Source organism: Nestor notabilis, unplaced genomic scaffold (genome assembly GCF_000696875.1).
Source record: "Nestor notabilis isolate BGI_N333 unplaced genomic scaffold, ASM69687v1 scaffold30850, whole genome shotgun sequence".
In the NCBI taxonomy this organism is placed as follows: Eukaryota; Metazoa; Chordata; class Aves; order Psittaciformes; family Psittacidae; genus Nestor; species Nestor notabilis.
The window spans coordinates 50653-73256 of record NW_009912066.1 but is presented as its reverse complement, the minus strand read 5'-3'; the positions used below and the strand labels follow the sequence as shown (position 1 = coordinate 73256).

Below are 22604 nucleotides of genomic sequence, written 5' to 3'. Positions count from 1 at the left end.
ATAAAATATTAAAATGACTAACAGATATTCAAGGAGAGGTCAAGAACCTAAACCAATGGATATTAAATAAATTAACGGTCTATCAGATACAGGAAAAAAACATAATCCCAAACAAACCTAGTAATCCAATGTAATAATTGTTCCCAGTAACACCATGAAACCGACTGAACAAATCGATGCCATCGGGTGCAGCACACTCCGTGTAGGAGACTCTCCTCGGGGATCGTTCGCTGCGTGCCGTCGCTTTGCTGCAAGAGATTCCCACTTCCCCTCCCTCATTATGCTCCAGCATTCCTTGATCACATCGACTCGGCTCTAGACAGGAGAGTGGTTGAGGGTAACACTCAGAACCCACCATGGATTCTTAAACCTTACATCAATATATGGACCAAATCTAAAAGACTCCTACATGGACTGATGGGACGGCAGGTTGTGCTTGCTTTCTGCCCTGCCCTGATGGTATCATCTGGAAGTGTATTTTTAAACTGGAATAATCAGCCTTTAGGGAAAAACCCCTCCTGTGATTAACACCCTCCTCATCACCACACCGACTGGGTTTGTTCAAGCTCAAGTCAAGAACTCCTGGCTATCCCTAACAAAAGCAGCAGAAGCTTTGCACGGCAGCAGTCACAGCCGCACATTCAGCCACTGGTTTGTCACTTCTTGCAAGGTCCCGATTTACAGAATCCCAACAACGAAGACAGCAACGGAACAGGGTAGGAAACAATCTTTTGTTCTTAAGGAAACTGGAATTCAAGTCAGATTTCCGCTGAGCAGGAACTCTGCAACATCTCTGGGTTTGTCTGAAGGCAAAGGTTGATCAGAGTTTTGTTCAAAACCAAAACCACCACAACAAAGAAACCCGAGGGCCTTGTTCTTCTCCAAAGGAGCACTTTGTACGAAAACAATGATGATTTCTAAAATATATCCTGTGTGGTCTTTTAAAAGTGAATTATCAAAAAACATTTTTTTTTCCCAAAAAATAAATTAGATAATTAAAAAAAAAAGTCTTTTCCAGCATAGCTGGACATTAGGCTGTCCTCACGGAGCCATTCGTATTGCTGCTTCTCCCCAAATTTGGGTCATTTTTTTCAAACCATATCTCAGCCAGCTGCTGTGTGGACCCATACGTTGAAGCTTTGGACCCCAAGCACATTTTATATTGTTTTGGATCAAGATTAGGGTCACAAAAAACAGGGTGATGCACATGGACCACTCCAATTTCTTGGCTTCGGAAAGTTTTTAAGCCAGTTTGGATGACTTTATTAAATAGGTCTACGTCTTCAAGGCCCCAACCTTGGATGGAGACATCAAAGCCACCTGCTCGAAGAAGATCACCTTTGTAAATACAGGTAATACCAAAGCCATAGTTCCTCCAGAAACCTGTTTTCTGGGTGAAGGCAAAATGATTGTCACTAGGAACTTTTCCACTATAAACAATCTTTGGATCATACTGGCTAAAAATGATGGGAAAGTATACTTGTTGACCCAAAACCGTATTGGCTCGACACCGCTGGAGGAATTCTGTGGTAAACACTAAGTCAACATCACAGAAGAAAAGTAAAGACTCATTCTGGAACTGAGAAGATCCGACTTCCAGAGCCAGTGCCCTCGAGAACTCCCCCGACACCGGTAAAACCTGCATGTCAGCCTTGGGGTATTTGGAGCGGTAATCTCTCATCAGCTCGATCTGCTTCGCTTTGTCAGGGTTGGAGTTGGAATTGAAAAGCAGGACAACCAGCTTGACGTTCTGGTTTGGAATGAGGCATGTCTTTTCAAAATTCCCCATGAACCTTGTGAACATGTCAAATCGTCCGGAGAGAGGAATCAGGATGTTGATCTTCTTGTCTTTGAGTTCCTTCCTCTCTACTTTCGATCTGCTGAGCTGGAAAGGAACAAACATCTTCAGGGAGTTGGAGAGGAAAGACAAGGATCCAGAATCCTGGTTGATTTTGCTGGCCAGCTCTTTGGCGTCCATCTCTTCGTGCTCCATGAACTGGATCTTGCTGAACGTCTGCTGCAAGTACGCGTGCCTCCTGACGGGGACGGTCATCTTCTTGCCCTTATGCTTTTTGTACAGAAGCAGCAAGTCCAGAACGTACTCTGCCCCGTACATGGGATTCACTCTGCGGTAGCCATACTGTATTTCCTTGAAATCTATGATCCTCCCCCGGGTCTTGGCGTTGGCGTTGATCATTTCCATCACCTGCATAACAATGTCATCCAACGCTTCACGCTGAGAAGAGTCTATTCCTCTCCGAGGGGGCTGCCCGTCAGCACCTGAATACAAATACTTTCCTGTAAGAAACTCCCACTCCAAGATTTCTTCCCGATGGCGGGGCTGGAATCGCATGAAGGAGGGTGGCATCCCCAGCTGCAGGTCATCCTTGTGGATTTCCGTGTTGCTGTATTTGCTCATGAGGACGATCTCCCGGTGCAGCTGCACAGTGCGGTGGCGCAGCTCTGCGATCTTGCGGCTCAACATGTAGCTGTGAAGCCTGTACTGGTACGGGGGGTTCTTGTTGGGGTGCAGTGTTATGGCTCTGTGGATCTTGCTGTTCCGCAGGTCTCGGATATAACCTTTCTTGTTCTTCTCATAGTTTTCATAGAACAGCTGCTGCATCTAGGAGAGAGATGGGAGAAGTTAAAGTCTCAGCGGGGCTGTCCTTGGGAAAGTTAGCCCACACTGGGAGAAAATTCCTCCTTGCTCACAGGGCCAGAAGGCTTTCTGACTAAGCTGTTCTTGGGTTTAGGCACAGGTTGCAGCAATACCAGCTGCTATTCAAGGAAATTAAGAGGATTATGCATTGCCAACTGGTGAAAGAAACATCCACCACGGATCTGGGATTACTACAGCCCATTCTAGAGATAGCACCATCGGCACAACTGAGCACTAAGTCAACTGTAAGCACATTTTTTCACAAGCAGGAAAAAATCCCATGAAGTGTTCACTACAAAACTCTTCCTATTTGTCTGCTTCTCATGGATTTAATAATAATAAAGAACAATAAAAAAGGATCCATGTGCACAGCAATAAAATAAGACGCTTGATTGCTATTATACCCAAATGCTGTTTAAGCATTAAAAATCCATCCTAAATGTTTTAGTCAGGATGCCAAATACATTCTCTCAAGTGCTGCAATGCAAAGCTATGGTTCCCCTGTCATTTAAAAATGCCAACAGAAAGTAAAATGCATCTGAGATTTGAGCAGTAGTTCTAGGTAATATAGGATGTGTATATACACTAGGATAAAAGCATCCTTAAAGTGGAAATTGCTATTTCAAAACAAGAAGATAGTGAGATTACGATCAGATTCACCAGCCTAATGGAAAGCCACAACTTAAGCAGACAAACCAGCTTTACAGCCTTCAGTAGGTCAGGCAGTAGCTGATATAAACGAAAGGCACATGCCACCCAGGGTGATAATGTGGAATATAAGCTGGAAAAAGAAACCAAAAACAAGGGGGAAAAAAAACCCCAAACCCTCAAGGCCAAAGTTCTATACTAGACAATGGACATTTAAAAAGGTCGCAGGCTGATTCTGTGTCACAGCACTGCCACAGGACCTGACACGACTGCTTCATTCGATATAGGATCTAGCCTACATTGTCAGCTACAGAATTTGCTACCAGTAATAAGTTCATAAAGCGCGTGTAAAAAGGCCATAAATATTAGCAAAGAGCTAAGACCCAAAGGATGAGGCAAAAGAGAGAATGACTCAAATACGATGGCAATTAAACACAGCACTAAAAGGAAAATCGCAGACAGCACAAGTGATGCTTCTACCAGCTGGGGAGACCCAGCACAAGTCCTGTTTTATTAGGCCTGCACTTGCATTTTTCCCATTACTGTGGGCAGACGTTGAATCTCAGGGATAAACGTGCACCTGGATTTCATTGCTGCTATCTTACCAAACCAGATGTGTGCACACTGAGACCTGAAATTCAGCGTATCCTTGCGGACAGCACAGGAGCGAGCTGCCTCTGCTTGGAGCGGCTCGCGTGTACTTGAATCCCAGCAAATGTAATTCATTTCGAAGGAGGGAGGGAGGAATTTCAGCCAGGCTGAGAAAGAAAGGACAATTTTTGTCATGGGTCATCTCCAATCCCCCACCCCTTCTCCTTTCCTGCTCAACTTCACCTTGTTGCCTGCTCATCCCCAAGTGATTCCTTCTGCTTTCACGCTGCCTGTGAGGAATTCAGGCCAGTGGCTGCCTCTTATTAGATAGATCCCATACAGCAACGTGGCCAAAGGAGAACATCTTGGCGATGGCCTCCTGGCAAGCCACAGATGAGTTGCCTGTCAAGTTGTATATCCCTTCAAAAGTCATGCAAGATTTAAGAGCATGCTACAGGCAGAGGTTAGCTGTTTTAATCCTGTGTTCCGCAGAGTTATCCAAGCTGAATGAACCTCTTGCTTTCCCAGGAAGCACGTTTTTCCACTCATCCAAAGACTGTTCTTCATTTGTATCCCTAATATTGTTTCCTCTACTAATAACACTTCATTTTTTGTCCACTTTGAACCTCGCTGCTTCTGTTACGGGCTCTAGACCTCAAATCACACCCACTTACAGACAGTCCTGTAAGAACAATTTATTACAATGGAGAGCTCACACAGCAAGAAGATCAGACCAACGCTGCAGGATCCACACGTGTATTTTTACTGACTCCACTAATCTATCCTCTCTAACACTATATACAAAGAGAACTAGAAGTATTAAATGCATATGGTAACAGATGTAACTGACGCTTGAACTACAACACAACTCCAGGCACAGGCTTTCCCACAAGAGTTGTGCCACTCGATTAAAACTCTTAAATCATGTCATTAGGCAACTATTATTTAAAGGAAAATTGACAATAGGACTTAATTTCAAATCTTGTTTTGAATTTATAAGAAAACAACATCAAGACCATGCAGCCTGAATGCATTTACTCTGAAACTGCTATCTAGGGCATTCTGAATTAGCTACAAGAGGAAACCATGAGAAGCAGAAAAGCTTTTAGGTTACACAACGCAGTTTTAATAGAATACCGATGGGTAGGAAAATGTTATGAAACTTCCCAATGGAAGTAAAGATACGAATCCCTAACAAATGGCCCTAAATAAGATTAACAAGCGTATTTTAAAGCTCTGGCTTGCCATGCAGGAGTAACCTCTGAGCTGGGCTGCTTAACTTGTGACCTTTTAATACTACTTCTTGTCTTTTCCAAAACACGAGCTAACTTTGAAAACTGAGCTGAAAATAAAACAAATCTCAGCAAGACTTTTGCTTCGAGGCAAAGCAATTTACAACTGAAACATCTACTAACGGGTACCTTGCTCTAGCCAAAAAGGTGACAACTGTAACAAACCCTGTGCTCCAGCCAACCCTGCTAATGAGAAGCACCAGAGCAGCCAGGCTTTTATATAATCCCGGTTTTCAGAGCAATGCCTTGCCAGGCTGGCACTTCCATTGTTTTTCCTATGAAGTCTCCCCCCTCCTACCCCAGCGTCCCTCTTGTCTCCTCGCATTCAGCAAGCTGCAGCAGGCATGGGGTGTACCAGCACCCTGCAGCCCTGATCCCCAATCTAGGAGCCAAGGGACACCCCACACCGGCCGGAAACACATGGAAGAATATCAGAAGGGGTTAATCAACTCCCTACGGAGAGTACAATGACTTACAAACTGGTTTTGCACAGTGGCACGAAGTGCTGTAAATGAAGTCCAAGTAGCCACCAGCCAACAGAGCAATTTAACCCTCCCTGGGCCGAGGTGCCTGCGAACACTGACCCAAAGCCACAGAAGTGCTGTGATGCCCATGGGCTTTCCTTCATGATAAGGAGCTCCACATGGATTGTTTTTTCTCACCCACATCTACAAAACCTGAAAGAAATGAGCAGTTCCTTCTATACAGTTTGACAGCTCCACCAACATTAATTTGTTTCTATCATTAAGGCAATGCATTGAGTTCAATCACTAACAAGGGCAATGCACACCCATCGCCGGTCACTGCTAACATGGTTTCTACCTCATGTGGGTCCAGAACTCTATGCTAAATATTACCTATTAGCACACATGGGCTTTTGACTCCACACAATACTGGAAACCAAGGAAGAGAAAAAAATCATTATTACCTCTTGTGTATATCATTAATAGACGGGTGGGAGAAGATGGCAGAGAAAGCAATACCTGTAATTTATTTGTTCCACCATTAAACACACACGTGGGAAGCAACACAAACCCAGGACGTGCACGTCTCTCACAGACATTACGTGCAAACTTCCCCATGCCTGTTACTAGACTCTTGTGAGCTGAACTCTTGCAAACTCTTCTTTTAGTCAAACAGGTTTCTCTCTGATTCTCTTCAAAAAAAGAACCTTTCATAGATATTAATTTTGCAATGATTATATTCCAAGCATGCTTTATTCTAGTGCAGAGCACTGAGAGCATAGGGATACAAAGAAGAGCTACTCTTTATTGACCACTATTTACTCTAGACCTGTTGAAGCCTTAAAAACCCTAATGTTCCCCAAACCATTAGAGACTGAATGTTTAAACTGTGGTACAGCTGTTGTGGGCACTACTGGCTCATGTCCAAAAGACCAACTGAAAGGAGAGAGTGTTACGTTCTTCGTTTTAAATGAAGAAGTCTTTTGCAGGCCAAAAAAAGTGTACTGGAGAAAATGGACTTTAAAAATGAGACCAGTTTATGCAGAAACTGGCCCACAGCCACGGATTAGCCCCCGAGGGCTTTCTCTCACAGCTCCAGATTGTACTACCACAGCCCTGAAAACACAGCCCCACAGGTCTCATGAAAAGCAGTCATGGACAAGACATGTTGTATGGCAGGCTTCGAAATGCCCAGGATGTGCTTTAAATACAAAGCCAAAGTAATTAAAAGCTTGAAAGATGGCTAATGTCACCTAGCATGTGAGCACCTCAGCTGGGAGGACATGAGTGTGCAGGTCCTGCTCTGGAGCTGGTGCAGAGCTTTCTTATCCTGCCCCACAGCTCTGCTGCCAAAACTACGCGGGATGCTCGTCCCCATCTCCTCCTCACTCCTCCTGCCACAGATGCAGCCGTAGTGGTGCGAGGCAGCAGCTCCTGTCAGTTGGTTAAGTGAAAGGAAAGATGTTTTGCACCCACATCCCAAGTGGCTGCACTAACACTGCTTTGCCTCTTTGGAGTGATTAAACAAAACAGATCGCTGCGTTTCTGGTTTTCAAATCACGTGTATAGCCGAGTTGAGAAAATATTTTGCATGTAGACCCAATAGAAAGGAGCAAGTGGGTCTTTGTTTGTTGGTGACTTGCTTTATATGGACGGGGACCCTGTAGTGACCTCCCTGGATACAGCTCTGGGTATTCAGAGTTCTTATTAACGATGATCTTTCGTTTTTAAATCCTGATGCTTTACGTGCGATCCTACAGCCAACCACTGACATTATTGAAGTCACTCCTGGGCAGAGTTATTATGGTGGAGACAAACACTGGGAAGTAATGGATAAACACTCATTTCCAGTGTACTTGGCCACTCGTTCACCCCTGTAACCTCTGCAGTTGCCACTACAGGAAATGATGCAGGAAACACCACTCGGCACTGGGAGGTCAGACTTCCCTCTCAGCTGACAAGTGAAGCCCTGAGCTCTGGAGCATGATTAAATGCTGTGATTCCTCAGATGAGTTACTTCTCACACAGATTTCATCATGTACCACTGGTCCACATTTGCTTTGTTTCACAAATTAAAGAGGGGCAAGAGAATCAGCTGGGCATCCCCAATAGGCAGTACTCAGTATTCCCAAAGAGACCACTGCAGAAGCAGAGGCAGATCCAGCTGGGATATACTGCGACCTCTGAGTGCAGTAACTCCAGGCATCCTCTGAAGCAAGAAGTTTGTTTTGTACAACACAATTGCCTCTTCTTATACGATATAAGCAAAACAGAGCCTGTCTCACCTGAGCCCCACAGTGCCTTCTGCACCACTCTCTTCTTCGAAGTACTCCAGAAGGGAAGCCAAGTATCTAAACCAAGTTTCAAGCACAGCAAACTCAAGGTCATTGAATTCCCAAGGAATCTGTGAATTAGGAGGTACTGCTGGAGTTCAATCTTTTGTTAACAATACCAAGTAGCTGTTTAATTAAACAACCGTCCTTCTCCCAAACTTTTCTTGTTTAAGCAAGTAGAAGAGCTTAAAAATTACTTATTCATTTACAGTTTCTCAAACCAAGAAGCCTTTAAAGTACTCCCAGCTTGGCAAAAGGAAGAAGAAAACCTGCAAAAGTGAATGTGTCTTCAAAACTGGCATCGTGTACTTCACCTCTGACCTTGAGCTTGACAATCTCATTACCCAAAACCTACACGTGGGAGCAATCCACAGCACTTGGAACTGAGGCCGAGGAGAACTTCCCTCCTCCTGGCTCTGCATTAAACTCAGCTTCATCCTCCTGGTCTAAATGAGGATACAGGAGCCTGGTCTCCTCTTAGTCATGAAGGGAGGATTACTTCATGCCTCCCCTGTTCTGAATAAGGGGGACAAGTTGTATCAGACCTGGCGCGTAAAGAAAAGAAAGAGTAGCGCAATTACAGAGCACTCTCAAAAGAAGAGTTGCCCGTTTAGTGAAACATCCTTCCCCTTGGGTGTATCTGACAAGCAAACTACACATTGTGCATTCCATGAGACTTGGAACTCCTCCTCTAGAGAGACAGATTTATGTATTTCAAGCACAAACCAGACACAACCTGAAAGCATTTTGTACTTTAGGAGTAACCAGATAAGCAGAATGTGCCATTTTAGGGTACATTTTAGGGGAGCTGGATGCAGCTACAGGGTTTTCTTCCAAAAGGTTCTGATTTAACAGAAACAAAACCAAGTAAGACTCTACTAAATAGTAACAAATGTTCTATGCTACAGATATTAAAGCAGCACAATATTATAGGTGTCAATGACTAATTATCATTGCTATTGCTTGAGAAAGTCTGCTCAGAGTCTGTGTCTAGCATAACTTCCAAATTAGGAGTCCTAATGCAAACTGCTGTGCTGCACATGGCTTGCTTAAATTAAGGCTTTGACCCACGGGGCAAATGATTCAGCTCTCCCACTCCAGCAGAGAGGGTCAGGCTCTGTCCCAGATCCAAACAAAACCCGGGATACAGCGACTTGCCACTGATCCGTTCATTTAAAGGCCGGGCTCAGGGATGATGCCAAATTTCTGGCCCACCGAATATACTGAATATATTGCTTCTTGGGATTTCATTTCCTTGTTGTCAACTCCACACTTGTGGACTCTGTGGTGCAGAGTACAAGAAAAGCTTGGGTTTCATTAGGAATTTCAACAGGCCCCTGAAAGAAAGAGCCGCAGCCTTGGAAGTGTGTATCTGCTCTTTCTCATGCTAAGTGCTAAGAACTCAGAGGAACAGCACATGACCCTTGGAGGTTAGTTTCATGGTGATGATGAGAAGAAAGAGAAGACCTCTTCTGGACTGCTGCATGATTTTCCACCATGTGTTTTCAAAAGCAGTAATGTAATCAATTTAGAAATACTTTTGTCCGTGGAATTCACAGATTCCTATTTGGGAGCTATTTTCCACATCCAGTGGTTTTGTAGGAGTTGCAAGCCATGACAGATGATGAGCCCTTTGGGTCCTAAAACACTCGGAAAGGCTACCACAAGCTGCTGCCTACAGCGAGGGTGGAGATGAACCCCTCTACTTGGAGAAAATCCAGCTGCAGCCCAGGCATCCATGCACCATCCCAACATCATTCCAACATCAGAAATAAAGCCAGAGCAGTGTAGCCTCTCTGCCATACTGGATGGGGACAGCAGTGACCTTGTAGCACACACCAGACCAGGTCTCCAACACCAGATTGTCTCCAACAATCTGCCAACACTAGATTCTGCAAGAACCCTGGGGAAGGACTGGCCGCAGTGGATCTGGCTGCAGGACCCAGCCCTTCAGCCTTGCCCACATCACCAGCACAGCTTTCTTGTGCTGCAAGATGCTTCAGGAACCCCAGCCCATAGCAGGTACACAGTGCCCTACATGGAGACAATGTCAGTAACAGGTCTGGGCTGAAGGACAGTTCTGGAGCGGTCACATCAGTGCAAAGCTCTAAAGCTCTCCAAGCCTTCACAGGAGATTACTGTGAATTTAATCAGGCAAAGATTTGGCCTCACAATAGCTGCTGCTGCTGCAGTTCTTCCCCGGGTGTAAAGAGGTGAGGGTGCATTTTCAAAAACACACTCATTTTCAAGACTTTTGGCACTTGCAGCTTAAGCAGCACCATTTTAGATGAGGAGGGACACAGCTCCCTTTTGATGGCAAGAGGCCATGCTTGCTGTTCCTGATCCCTCACACTGACTTGTGGCAGGAATACATCTTTTGGGAAGGGGTGAGAGGGGAGCTGCGAATGCTGAGTAATATCCCCAAGACAAGGCCAGCTGCTGAACTGCCGGTGTCAGAGCTGCAGCCCTTTGAACCTGCAGTGCCAGTAACAGCCTCGAAGTGTCAGAGCACCATTCACAACTGCATCTAGAAATCAGCCTGCTTTATGCTTTCCTAACAACTGATAGTAACACCACTTCTGTGCCAGCAGCATCAGTATCAGCTAAGGAAAACTGGCGGAAAACTGGGAGTATATTGGATTTCTGACTTCTCTGCTAGTGAGCCCTCCTCCCGGCTGCCGCAGCCGCTGCTCACATGGGTGCTGCTGTACACTGAAACCCCTTCCAAATCAGTGGTGACCTGTCCCTAGGAGGTGGCAGCCTCACACCACCTCATGCTAGCAGGGATGTCTGAAACATAGAGCAAGCCAGTATTTACATAAACTCTGAGAGTGAGCTCATTGAATCCACTTGGCCTCACCAAATCCATGTGGACGCACAGGATCAAAGCTTGGCTCTCCTCAAGTCCCACTGGTGTCACCTGGTTTGCAAACAGCGCAAATGACAAGGTGATGGCTGAATCACTGTTGTGTAACTTGATGGCACAGTCATCTTTCCTCCAGGCTTGGATTTTAACGAGTGCTCCAGCATGATGCTCACTAACAGCTTTTTCCAGGGTCATGCTGAAGACACCCAGTACTTAAAGTGATTTAATACCCACAGCCCTTTAGCAAAACAGCCTGCAAGCAGCTCTGAGCTGGCAGGTGATGGGGAGCTCCACGGGAATCCAGCTGACTTACTTATATCAAATGAAAAGATCCCCCCGTCTGACAGCAAGCCCTGTTAGCAACTCAGCACAGTTTGAAGGGCACTGGCCATCTCACATGTCCCTGCTACCCCTCCAGTTCAGCAAGCTTAGGAAGAGCCACTGTGGCTGAGCACAAGGCACCAGTGCTCAGACTATATAACAGCCCCCCAAAAGCAGAAAGCCTCCCAGTGAGGACCACAACATCCCTCTGCTCACTGCAGCAAGGCTGCTGTCTTTGTTGGCCTCCCAGCGGGAGGGGAGCCAGCAGTGAGGCAGTGCTGGGTTTCCTGCCCGGGACCACTGTCAGCAGGACGCCCCTCCGAGGCATCCAGCAACGAAGCAGGAACTCACTCTGCTCTCCTCTGTCTGCTTCTCCTAAATTAAACTGGATTTAAAAGAACATCTCCTTCTACTCCTGCTGGTGGAAAGTAAGACCAAGCGATGGAGTTCCTCACAAACTCCCGCGGAACCGGTACCCAATGCACATGTAACATTTGTGACACAGGCAGATGGTTTCACTGCGAGCTCAGATGGTTCTTCATCTTCAATCTGGTTTTTCAGCCAGAACCACCATTTCTGGAGCTGGTTTCAAGACTATCTACAAGGGCCTGGACTCAATCACCAGCTTGTTTCACACAGGGAGCAGCTTCCAGGGTTCACTGAAGCTGCACAGCATTGTTCTGAAGTGTGCGTTTTAAATGCGCGCACATCATTTTCTTTGCCAAAAGAATTGTTTAATAATTGCTCAGAGGAGGGTAGGGAAATAAAGCCACAAACCCTTGTTTTATGTGGAGAAGCCACATGTTTCAGGCAGCCCATGAAGATCCTACAGCTGAACCCTGGCCCTGGAATAACACAGCTTTACAAGAGCATCGTGTGGTAACGCCGCTGCTGCAGACACAATTTCCACAGTGAGATGCCATGATTGCGAAAGTGTTTTTCTTGTGCCCGTATCATTAACACACAGGACTCAAAGCCTGCCCACTGGTCTGTGTGAGTTTAAAACCAGAACCTGCCCGTTGTCTCATCACTGGAAAACATATGCACACCATCCAGCACAGACATGGCACTGCCAAAACCATGCAGTGACAAGGTCTGCGCCTCAAAGAGTCTTGCCACCTAAAATATGTGTAACCCTACATACACAATAGTAACACATGTAACACACAGTAAAATACACAGTGTTTTCTATTTAGTTACAAGATACACAGTAGTTTGGTTACATGGATACAGCTCTTTCATCACTGGGGGATCAGCGGAGGATGTTTACCCATTCTGAGGGCTGAAGATTTCTCAAGAACTTGACTTTCATGCCCTGTACCTCAAAAGCCCCATAAACTGTGCATTAATAGCTCTGTGCTGTTAACTGTGCATTAATCATTAACTACAAAGGGTCACCTATTTTTATTACTTGCTCCACTGAAACACAAGGGATAACCTATTTAAAATAGGGCACGTTTCAGGAGAAAGTAGCCATTTACTAATGCAAACTGGAGCCTCATTTCGATAAGGTTCACAGGGTGGGTGCAGATTCAACACCCCAGAAAGAAAAGTGGTGACAGAAGAGCAGTGAAAGAAGGGAAAGCACAGCTACACATGCACAGGTTTGGGAGCAGCCCTTTCCTCTGCAGTTTCATGTACACTCTGAACTAGAAGAAAGGCAACATCTTGCTACAGAGCCACAGCTTTTTATTGTCCTCCCGTCAGTGGAACAACTTTCTCATTACGAAAACGAGCTGTCAGGCAGACTGGCATTTCCCTCCTTGCCGTGTCCAAGTTAGCCCATTCGTTCAAATATGGTTAAAGATTTCACACAGTGTTGCTGGTTAACTGTATATGGTCTGAGGTTTTCTGGAAGTTTGCTGTCTGGCACAGTTTGGAGCAGTAACGAGTAGTGTTACTCTGGAGGGCTCTGTAACCAAGTGCCTCTTGCATTACACATGGTCTGACACACCAACAGGCTCACATCTGAGTACGTGTGTTTAAGCTTCACTGATGTATGCCATCCATCATCTAGCTTTGAGAAAAAGAAGAATCAACTGCTGCTTTTGTAATGCCCTAAGTTAAAGCAGGAGATGTGGATACAAATAAATGCAGCTATGTTGAAATCCAATGTGTTAGCCACCATTACAAATGGGTAAATGAAACACTGTCTCAAATATTCCCACGCTCGGTGAAGGATTTGCTATTCACACAACACACGAACTCCCTTTTGAACTTTAGCCATGTACACATGAAGAGTTTTTTGGTCCCTTCATAGAGTTTTCTTTATTTTTCTGCTTCTGACCTGGAGGATGCTTTGTTCTGCTGGTTGTGACCAAGCTGCTGAAGATGCAGTTTTAGGAGAGAGGACCCAGCTCCAACCCTTGAGCATATTACCTGCAGTCACCACTGTCTGGTCCCTCCATCCCTCCAGCAGCCAGCCTGCAAGTCTCTGCTTGCACCCAGCTGGTGTTCTTTCCCTCTCCCTTGATCACTGCAGCCCTTCTAGATTTTGGAAAACAGGCAGCTTGGAAGAAATTTAACAGTGGACTTCCCCTACCCCATGAACACTCTTCATTCATGTGAGGAGCAGGGAAATAAAGAGGAGATCTGTGTGGGTTTGTCTACTGAGTCAAAGTCCTATTGCTTCAGGAAACCTTGTAGGTGCTGGATGCTGCTGAGGATAATGGAGAAAAACATTTCTCCATTGAGAGAGGAAAAGCCATTGCTGAGAAAGCAGAAGCAGCTTTAGCCAAGAGATGGAGAAGTCTGGTGGAGTTAGCAGCTTCGTTCACCAGACAGCGATGCCTTGTCTCCTTATGACCCATTTTTAGTTGTTGATCGAGGACATTTCAGGGATTTGACTCATGAATAGCAAATGACTTATGCTGGCTTTGCCAAAAAGCCTTCTCCTTGCTGCAGGAAGGCAAGGCTGCTTTGAAGTAGCTCCTGAACCAAGACAATTTACAGCCTGACAGCTTAAAGCTGCATTGAAACGGGCACTCGTTTCCTCGGGGTGTCATAAATCGCCGCGGTTCAGACGCAGGCGGGCCACCGGCCCAGGAGGGCAGGGTGCATGGATGGGGACTGTGTTCTTCTGCTGTCCCACCAAGGCACGTCCACGAGGGAGCCAGAGCCCTTCAATGGGGCTTTCAGAGGGACACACAGGACTATTTTCTGCTGCATTTTCCCTAGTACTCTTCTGAGATACACTTGTATCATCTGAACTCCGGGTTGTTCCCGAATTCAGTGCGGTTTTGAGCTGGAGCTAATAAGGGCTCTGACGTGAACCCAATGAGCAAATAGGTGCGCTCCCAACTCCCAGGCAACAGCAGGCTTTAAAACCACTACTGAGAGCAAGATTTTGGGAACAGGCTCAGCTGGTGGCAGAGGGACGTGTTCCTCATTGCTGACGCAGGCCTGGGGACAGCACCTTGTGTCACAAGGCACAGTGGGCACTGATATACTATTTGCATCTTAAAACAGCAGTACTGTTTAACACAGCTCATCTGGCAGGGCCTACAGGCACCCACGGCTCAGGGTGGGATGAAGGCTTCACTACACTCAAGGACATCTTACAGTACTCTGCAGCAACAAACTGATTTGGGATGCCAAATCAACATTATCAGCATCATAGTCTAAAGCCTATAAAAAGAGCTATATATGCCCGTACCCCAGGATTCTCACCCCTCATCTCATGGCTATTTTGCACCTCACTGTTGGGGTGTTTTGCAATCAAAGAGCCAGCAGGACAGGGTGCAGGGTGCTGGACCATGCTCTTCATCAAGATGTGCCTCTGCTGCCTTTGCCTCGTCTTGATGCGAATGCCAAAGCCAAATACAATCCACCCACCCGAAGCAGATGTTAGAAACCTGTGTGTCTGTCTCCAGCTGTCCTCTGAGGCCTGGCCTCCTGTCAAAGGCCTGAGGGCATGGTTTTCTTCTTTTTATTTTTAAGGCAATGATATTACGTTCAAAGGCTTTTTGCTGTTTGGAGAAGGCAAATCTACACCTGGTCCAGAAGTGCTTCAATGCACCAGCGAGTAACAACCCCCTGTCTCTGAGGGAAGTTTGACCTCTTGACTTGAAAAATAGTTGTCTTCTACCTTGACAGAAATTTAACAGCTCAAATAGTGCCACAGGAACAGAGGTGACAAATCAAACCCTGTCTCTTCAGTGTACCACCTTTTTATTCAGCAAACTGACATTTGTTTCTATGGGTCTTTAAGCCAGAAGGATACAGAGGTGATCTCCTGAGCATTTTGCTCTCCATGGAAACATTGCACTGTTCTGACTATTTTCCACAGATTAAAAAATAGAGGAGCAATGGCTGGACAAAGCCAGAAGGAGAGTAGAAGACAGAAAGCACAACAGCAGACCAGAAGAGGCAAGCTTGCAGCATCGTAGTGTCACCTTACAGTTCTTTTTAAGCAAGATGCTCCTTTTGGGTACTCTATGTCCTAAAAAGACCCCAAAACATAATAGCAGTCTGCGTTGCACAAAGATGAAAAGCATTATGCTAACTTCAAAACGTAGCTCGAGGGCCTGGTGCATGACAGACTGTTTAGTATTAGCATTATCCAACAAAGCACTAAGAAATGCATTGCAGGATATTGAAGAAATCTATATCCGGATATTAAAACTAGTATTCAGTAAACTACTAGGAGTGACTATCACAATATGGTCAGACCACAAGCTTAATGAAGCCTAGGAAATAAAGCACCATGACTAAATTGAAGCAGATTAAAAGAAATCACATACAAACTCCGCTAAATCCACGAACTCAGAAAAGACACTTCTTCGCGTTACTTTGGACGGGCGAAGCGACAGACACGTGTGATTTACACAACATGTTGTACTAGTCATTGCTTTGTTGATTTTCATCACAAGAACTGCCTGTTCTTGAGGGCTGGGCTTTTGCACCCAGACAATTTGTACGAAGGAGGTTTTATGGCTGGAACTCAAGTGATGTGGCCCAAACCTGAAGACCCAACACAGTTGGTGCCTGCCTGCGTCTGCCTTCCCCTTACAAAAAGCACTGGCCCCTTTGGCAGCAAGGATGAGTGTCCAGGGTTTGGGACCCACTAGCAGGGTAACAACATCATCTCAGCAGATGCAGTGTGTTTTGAATGAGTCCACAAGTAGGTCAAAGCAAGTCTTCCTGGCCCTGAAATCCCGTCTTCCTGGCCCTGAAATCCCAGCTTCCTGGGCTCCTTGTAGGTTGGCTTTTTCTATGGTAGCCATCCTGTCTACTTCGAATGGGAAAGAAACCATCCGCCTCATGGGTGTCAGCTTCTCCATCTTGTCAAAGGGCTAAAATACATGGGGAAAGTAAAACAACCCCACAGTACTAAAAAGCACACATCAAACAACCCTATCCAAAACACCCTTCTCATCTTCATCCTTCAGACAACTCCCACTCAGTAATAAGACCAGAAACTGTCTTGAAAGGACATTTACCCAAGCTGGTCTGCTCTGGTTTTGCTTTATGTTCCACAGGAGAACAGCCAGGCAGGCATCAGATGGTTCATAGGCATGAGAAAGTGTACAGTGACAACAGCTGATGACTTGTTCAAGGTGGCACGTGGAGCTTTATGAGCTGCAGGGGATCACAGAGAAGTTCTGCACAGATACCACATTAAATAGGAAGTTGTGTGATAAATGCCAGCTTGGAAATGTCCTTACAGGAAAAGAGAAATACTGAAGACTTGAAAAGAGCAGAAGATGGTAAGGAGCTGTGATTTACGAGACCAGTTGGAACTATTGCTCATAATCTGTGTCCTGAGTGATGCAAAATGCCAGAAAAGGTGAATTCACCACGATTCAGATTTGTACGAGACACACCAGTTCCTGCAGTGCTGAATGATGTCAAATCCATATGTCAAAACCACCCCACTGGCGAGTTAACCAGCTCGATGTTAGGCTTCTTTCTTCACTTACAACTTACAGAAGTCATTACCCTGACATAATGGTTTGGATTTTAAAGGCATGAATCTTTTGGTCATAACCAAGAAGAAAAAAAATAGTAATAATAATCTTTAAGCCTCAGTGGCAAACAGAAGAATGTCATCTTGCCCACTAAATAATTATGCTTACATCATTCTAAAATAAAGGTCTAGGTTGTGCTTTCTGTTATTAAAAATACAAGGAAGAGATCAAACTGACCATATATGTGAAGTTATAAAACCAAGCCCTATATAACCCAGACCAAAGTATGTAATCAGGACGTAACAAATGGAGTTTAATACTCAGAGGAAACCACAGCTCTGGAAGACATTTAAAGGAATATTTCTATTTTCCTAGGTACTATATCAGGTTCTTGGCCAGACATTTTTGATTGCACTGTACTAAAAATATAGCCCTAGTTTCAGAAGACAAAAATTTTAGTAGCATGACGAAATGTGAAAGGTAATTGCAATGCACCGCTGAGCTATTTTATTATAGTATCTAACATCTTTAAAGAGTAGATTAGCTCACAGTGCAAACATTCTGGTTTCCCTGATGTTGAAGTCCTGGCATGGACACAAGCACCAGAAACTGTGCCTGAAGATGGGGGACTGCTGCTAAAGAGCTTCTGGAGCAGGTTTCCTCAGCAGAACAGGCAACGCTTCCCATCCAAGAACCACGTGGAAGAGCGACAGCCCCTCCGTCAGTGCCGTACGGGAAGATGGCTGGAGAGGTGTGTGATCACTTGCCAAGCCCTCCTTAGCTAAACTCAAACAGTTATCAGCAGCACAGAACCAGTATGAAAAGCTGTCAGAGGGGCTGCAGGAGCCCCCAGCCCTACAGAGTGCACCTGATGGTGGTCAAGAACTGCCTTCCCCCTTATCTTCCTTCATTTAATCCTAACTTCTTATCTTCCCAGAAAAAGAGGGCACAGTATTCATGTGATAACATCTTAAGAACTAGGGTTGCCCAAAATTGGGGATATTCAGCTGCACAATTACAAACAGCAACTATGGATGTAACAGAAGGGAGTCCCTACACCTGCAACAAATAACACACTTCAGTGGGTGAGATTTGCACTACACAAATCCCTGTTTACTCAGGAAATCCATATTTACAATGGCTGCAGCTACATTTTCCTTCTGTTCTCTTTGCTTTCCTCCTGTTATAACAAGAAGCGGCCAGAGCCCTCCTGCAGCTGCTCCGTTATCCACAGCTATTCTCCCTTCCTCTTCACTCTCTGGCTGGTTAGTCCAAAGAACAGAACTAGTTATCCAACAAAAAGAAGGGATACAGGCATCAGTCCCTGTTTGTTGAGGGAAAGAATAATCACTATGTTTCCTTTGCGCAGCCAGGCCTAAATATTAAGTAACGGCTCCCCTCCGTAAGCACAGGGTAAACCTCTAGGGAAGCTGCATACGGGTGGATCCAGCCTGGCATGGGACACAGGGAATAAGCCAACATCTCTCAGGAAAGGAAAATGGAGGAGAAACATCAAGGTCTTTAGTTAAAAGCACACAGTAGCTGCATGTTGCTACCATCTGGCATATGACATTGCAGTTTACTGCTCTATAAAAGCCAGGTTTGATCATGATGGCTGTCTTCAAGCAGCAATTTACACGTAAGGATTCAAATGTGGTATTACAAAACTGAAGACTCGTTTTAGGCAAGATCGAATTAATCGTATTTTGAATGTTATTTTCCTAAAACCATACAGCCTGCCGTAAAAACTACTCCAAGAAACTACATCCAGGATATGAGGTGTCGATGGTCAAGTGTATCCTCATTAGAGGGTGGCCAAGTGATATTTATTTAATGTGTTATGCACTATGAATTAAACATTCATTTTGTATCACCCAGTAAAATACATGAACCTCGTTTCTGGCAGCTGTGCAAATTCTGTATTGACAACTGACTGTACTTCCTTTGCCTTCCATCCAGTCTCTCTTCTTGCTTTAAGAGAAAAAACTAAGAATCAAGAATGCCAGAAAAGCAGCGTCATGTATCAGCCCACAGCCTGCAATGGGAGGACGAAAGCAGATCACCCCTCAAGACATCATCTTTATTAAGGTTGCAGATGGAATTACAGCATGATAACGAATGTCTTCAAAGACTTGGCAACCTCATCCTATAAGAAGGACTCTTCTAAAGGATCTGGGAACACCGACTTTCCACTCCCAGACGAGCGACTTAAACAGGCACGGTATGAAACATAATCTTGGAGATGTGACCATCAGTTCCTTTTCCCCCTTAAGGAGAGAAGGAGCCTCTCAGACTTTGGCCAGATACCCCCCGCAGATCCTCCTGCCCAAGGTGGCTAAAGCTAGAGGTGACGGCCTGCAAGAAACTCATGGCAGCCTGCTATTAATATATACCCAGCTTGAAAAGTGTTCTGGCATGGTTTTAACAGGGCTGCAAGATTTATTCCATTTCAAATGCTCTTTGGACTATAAAGCAGAGTAGTGCTGCTGTGTGTCACGGTTTCACTGAATCAGCACCAGAAACATGCCACTTTTTCTACCTCAGAAGAGGCCCTGGGGGCAGAATTAGCCTCTGCCACCCAAGGGACCGCAACAGCAGATGACAAACTAGTCGATATAAAAACTCTAACAAGGAGAAACTGAAATAGGAGCTGTTGACACCTACGTCTCTTGGGCAAAGCAAACTCCAAAGGCATGTTTTGAAAGCCCAACATTACTTCAGCGCCTGGTGCACAAAAGAATTGTCACCACATGGACTGCCCATTGTAGGGTGGTTTATGATGAAGCAGGAGTAAGGGGTGGGATGTTCTTAAAAAGCACAGGAATGGGAATAAGAGGGTAGCAAGCCAAACTGCTGGGATTTGCTTTGTTTCCTTTAATTGAATGGGCATCAGAATAAGAAGAAAAGGCATTTATAAAGGCCAAGCCACAATTCCAACATGAGGTGTGGGTAGTTGTAATCTGAGAATACAGAAATGGGGTTTCATCATTGATTTAAAGGTGTAATAAGATCCAAGAGTTGAAAACAGGGACACCACACTGTCCAAGTGGCTGAACTTTTGAAGAGCTTCACCAGGGCAAGATAATACACTATTGTCCAGCTATTCAGACTTCTTTTTTAAATAAAATATACTTTAAATGAAGCCTCTGGGAGCTGGTGCATGGTCCCAGTGCACAGAACATCCCAACTGCTTACATATGACCATCCTGTCTGGACCAGAACCTGTGAATTCTTTGTGCATTTCTCCACTTTATGCAATGCCCTTTACCTTGCTCGGCTTGTTCCTACCACTCACAGCCCTGTATTAATATATCTTTATTACTAGATCTGATAACTGCTTCAGAGATCTTAGGCAGAAGTTCTTCCCTGTGAGGGTGCTGAGGTGCTGGCACAGGGTGCCCAGAGAAGCTGTGGCTGCCCCATCCCTGGCAGTGTTCAAGGCCAGGTTGGATACAGGGGCTTGGAGCAACCTGCTCTAGTGGAAGGTGTCCCTGCCTGTGGCAGGGGTTGGAGCTGGATGAGCTTTAAGCTCCCTTCAACACAAACCGTTCTAGGAGGCTGTGAGATCAGAGGCGCAGGGGTGCTTTGCTCTGAAAAGTTATTGAGCATTTCACACCGGACCAAGCCTGAGATGAGACACAGTCCTTTTTCCTAAGAGGTCTGGCTAATCAGCAACGCTGAAGGTCACTGTTGGTCACTAGAGCTGGTGTCAAGAGTAATTCCTATCCCAGGACAGATGAGCGAATAAATCCTTCCCCCAGAATGCTCTCCTACTGCAACACGGGATACGCCTCTCTCTTAGGACCACTTAAGTACCTCTCACCTAATCAATCATGTGTCTGTGGAGAAGGTCAGGAATTAACCTCTCTCTTCTCTCTCCTGAGCAAAATTAGATTAAGTAGGCTGAAATTCTTGAGTTAATACAGACACTTGGGTGAAACTTAACAGCCTGTGATGCATGCAAGATCAAATGAGCAAAGTCCAGGAGGTGACATGGTTAAGTGCTCTACGAGTAAGCACACACACTGACTGCTTTTCCAATTGCTTATGCTCCACACTGAAAAGTGGGTTCAGAGCCGTGGCTCTAAGGCTGCAGTGTGGTGAGCTCTATGAGCTGCAGTATTGCTCTGCCTCCCTCCTTGCTGTGAGCACTTATGGTGCCAACCACAAGCATCCAGTTTCATAACGAGGAAGAGCCCAACAGCAGCCAGCTCCGGGCACCGCCGTGTGCCGCACCTCGTGGAAAATCCATTGTCAACCACTGTGCTAAGCCAGGTCCTTCAACGCTGCCAAGAATCAGCTGAAAGCAGCCGCAGTCTCCCCATCAACGTGGACAGGAGACTCCCATGAACCTGCAGGGACACAGTATTCCTCCAGACACCGGCAAATCCAGTCGCACATTTTATGCCGCTTCGGTAATGACACCACTTTGAAGTGATCCAAACCTCAGCCCCAAAGGAGAAGTATTTGAGAGCAGGAACTCCAAGTTAAGCTGTGGGCACAAAAAGTGACTTGGGATTAAGCAGCATTTTGCTTTAAGCAGCATTTTGCTTTGCTTAGGCTATAACCCTGGGTGGAGCTCAGGAGCTTGTCCAGATATGCCTGAAAGGCACTCTGCTGTGCAGTACAGCTGTGTCCTCTAGTTTTGTCAGTGCTGGAGACCAAAAAAACCCTGGTTGGATTTTAAAAGAGCAACGAATGCTGACTCAGGATTTTAGCTGTCTCTCCACGCCCCACCATGTCCCAGTGGAGCCAAAAAGGTGCTGTGTTCCCACACCCAAAGCAAGAGGAGAAGGAAAAGAGACTTCTTTGGGCTCTCCCAAGAGATAGCAAAAGACACTGTGAGAGAATCTGTATCAGTGCAGTGCACCAAAACTCAGCAAACTGTCATTAAAACGCAGGCTGATTTGTGTCCAGAGAAAACAGTTCTCTACAGCTTCTTCCCCTCTCTCAAGACCTGCCAGCAGTACACGATGCCTCAGCTGCAACGTGGGGAAGCTCAGCAGACAGCGGGATGAAGCTCAATAAATGAGAAGCAGCAGGTTCAGAACAGGGGAAGGGATAAGAGAAGGAAGCAGATTACTGGCTGTGGCCAAGGATATACTCATTATATAGAAAGGAGATGAAAGGCTTTACTTAAAGTGCCAACATCAGTTCAATGTATTTATAAGGATTCAAACAAGTCCCACCAGTGCAGAACAGCCCGAAGGAACTTTGTGTTTGTGTAATGTAATGGCTCTGTGTTCACTGGAGTCAAAAAGCAGGGGTAGGGTTTGGGGAGTCCCCAGCCAGGTCCTGCACAGCTTCCAGGACTACAACAGACATCACTGGACAGGCCGCTGAATTCTAAGAGTCAGCTTGAATTATGAGGCTGTTGTAAAATAAATCCTCTGATAAGAGCAATTAATGTTACCCTAATTATGTCTTTTCCCATGCTCACCACTATTGCTGCTGGCTGCTGACTTGCACAGCCACGGAGGCACTCCTCCCAGGCACAATGAGCAACTACAAGCAAGGTGGG

General features: G+C 45.5%; 1 protein-coding gene across 1 annotated transcript in view; it reads right to left on the bottom strand.

Moving 5' to 3' along the window:
• Positions 1-913: 913 nt before the first annotated feature.
• Positions 914-22604, bottom strand: part of CHSY1 (chondroitin sulfate synthase 1) — a gene marked incomplete at its 5' end in the record, with an annotated part of 63913 nt that continues 42222 nt past the window's right edge. Inside the window, one exon of the mRNA XM_010017659.1 lies at positions 914-2623. Coding sequence (XP_010015961.1) covers positions 1031-2623 — 1593 coding nt within the window. The remainder of the gene's footprint in view (positions 2624-22604) is intronic.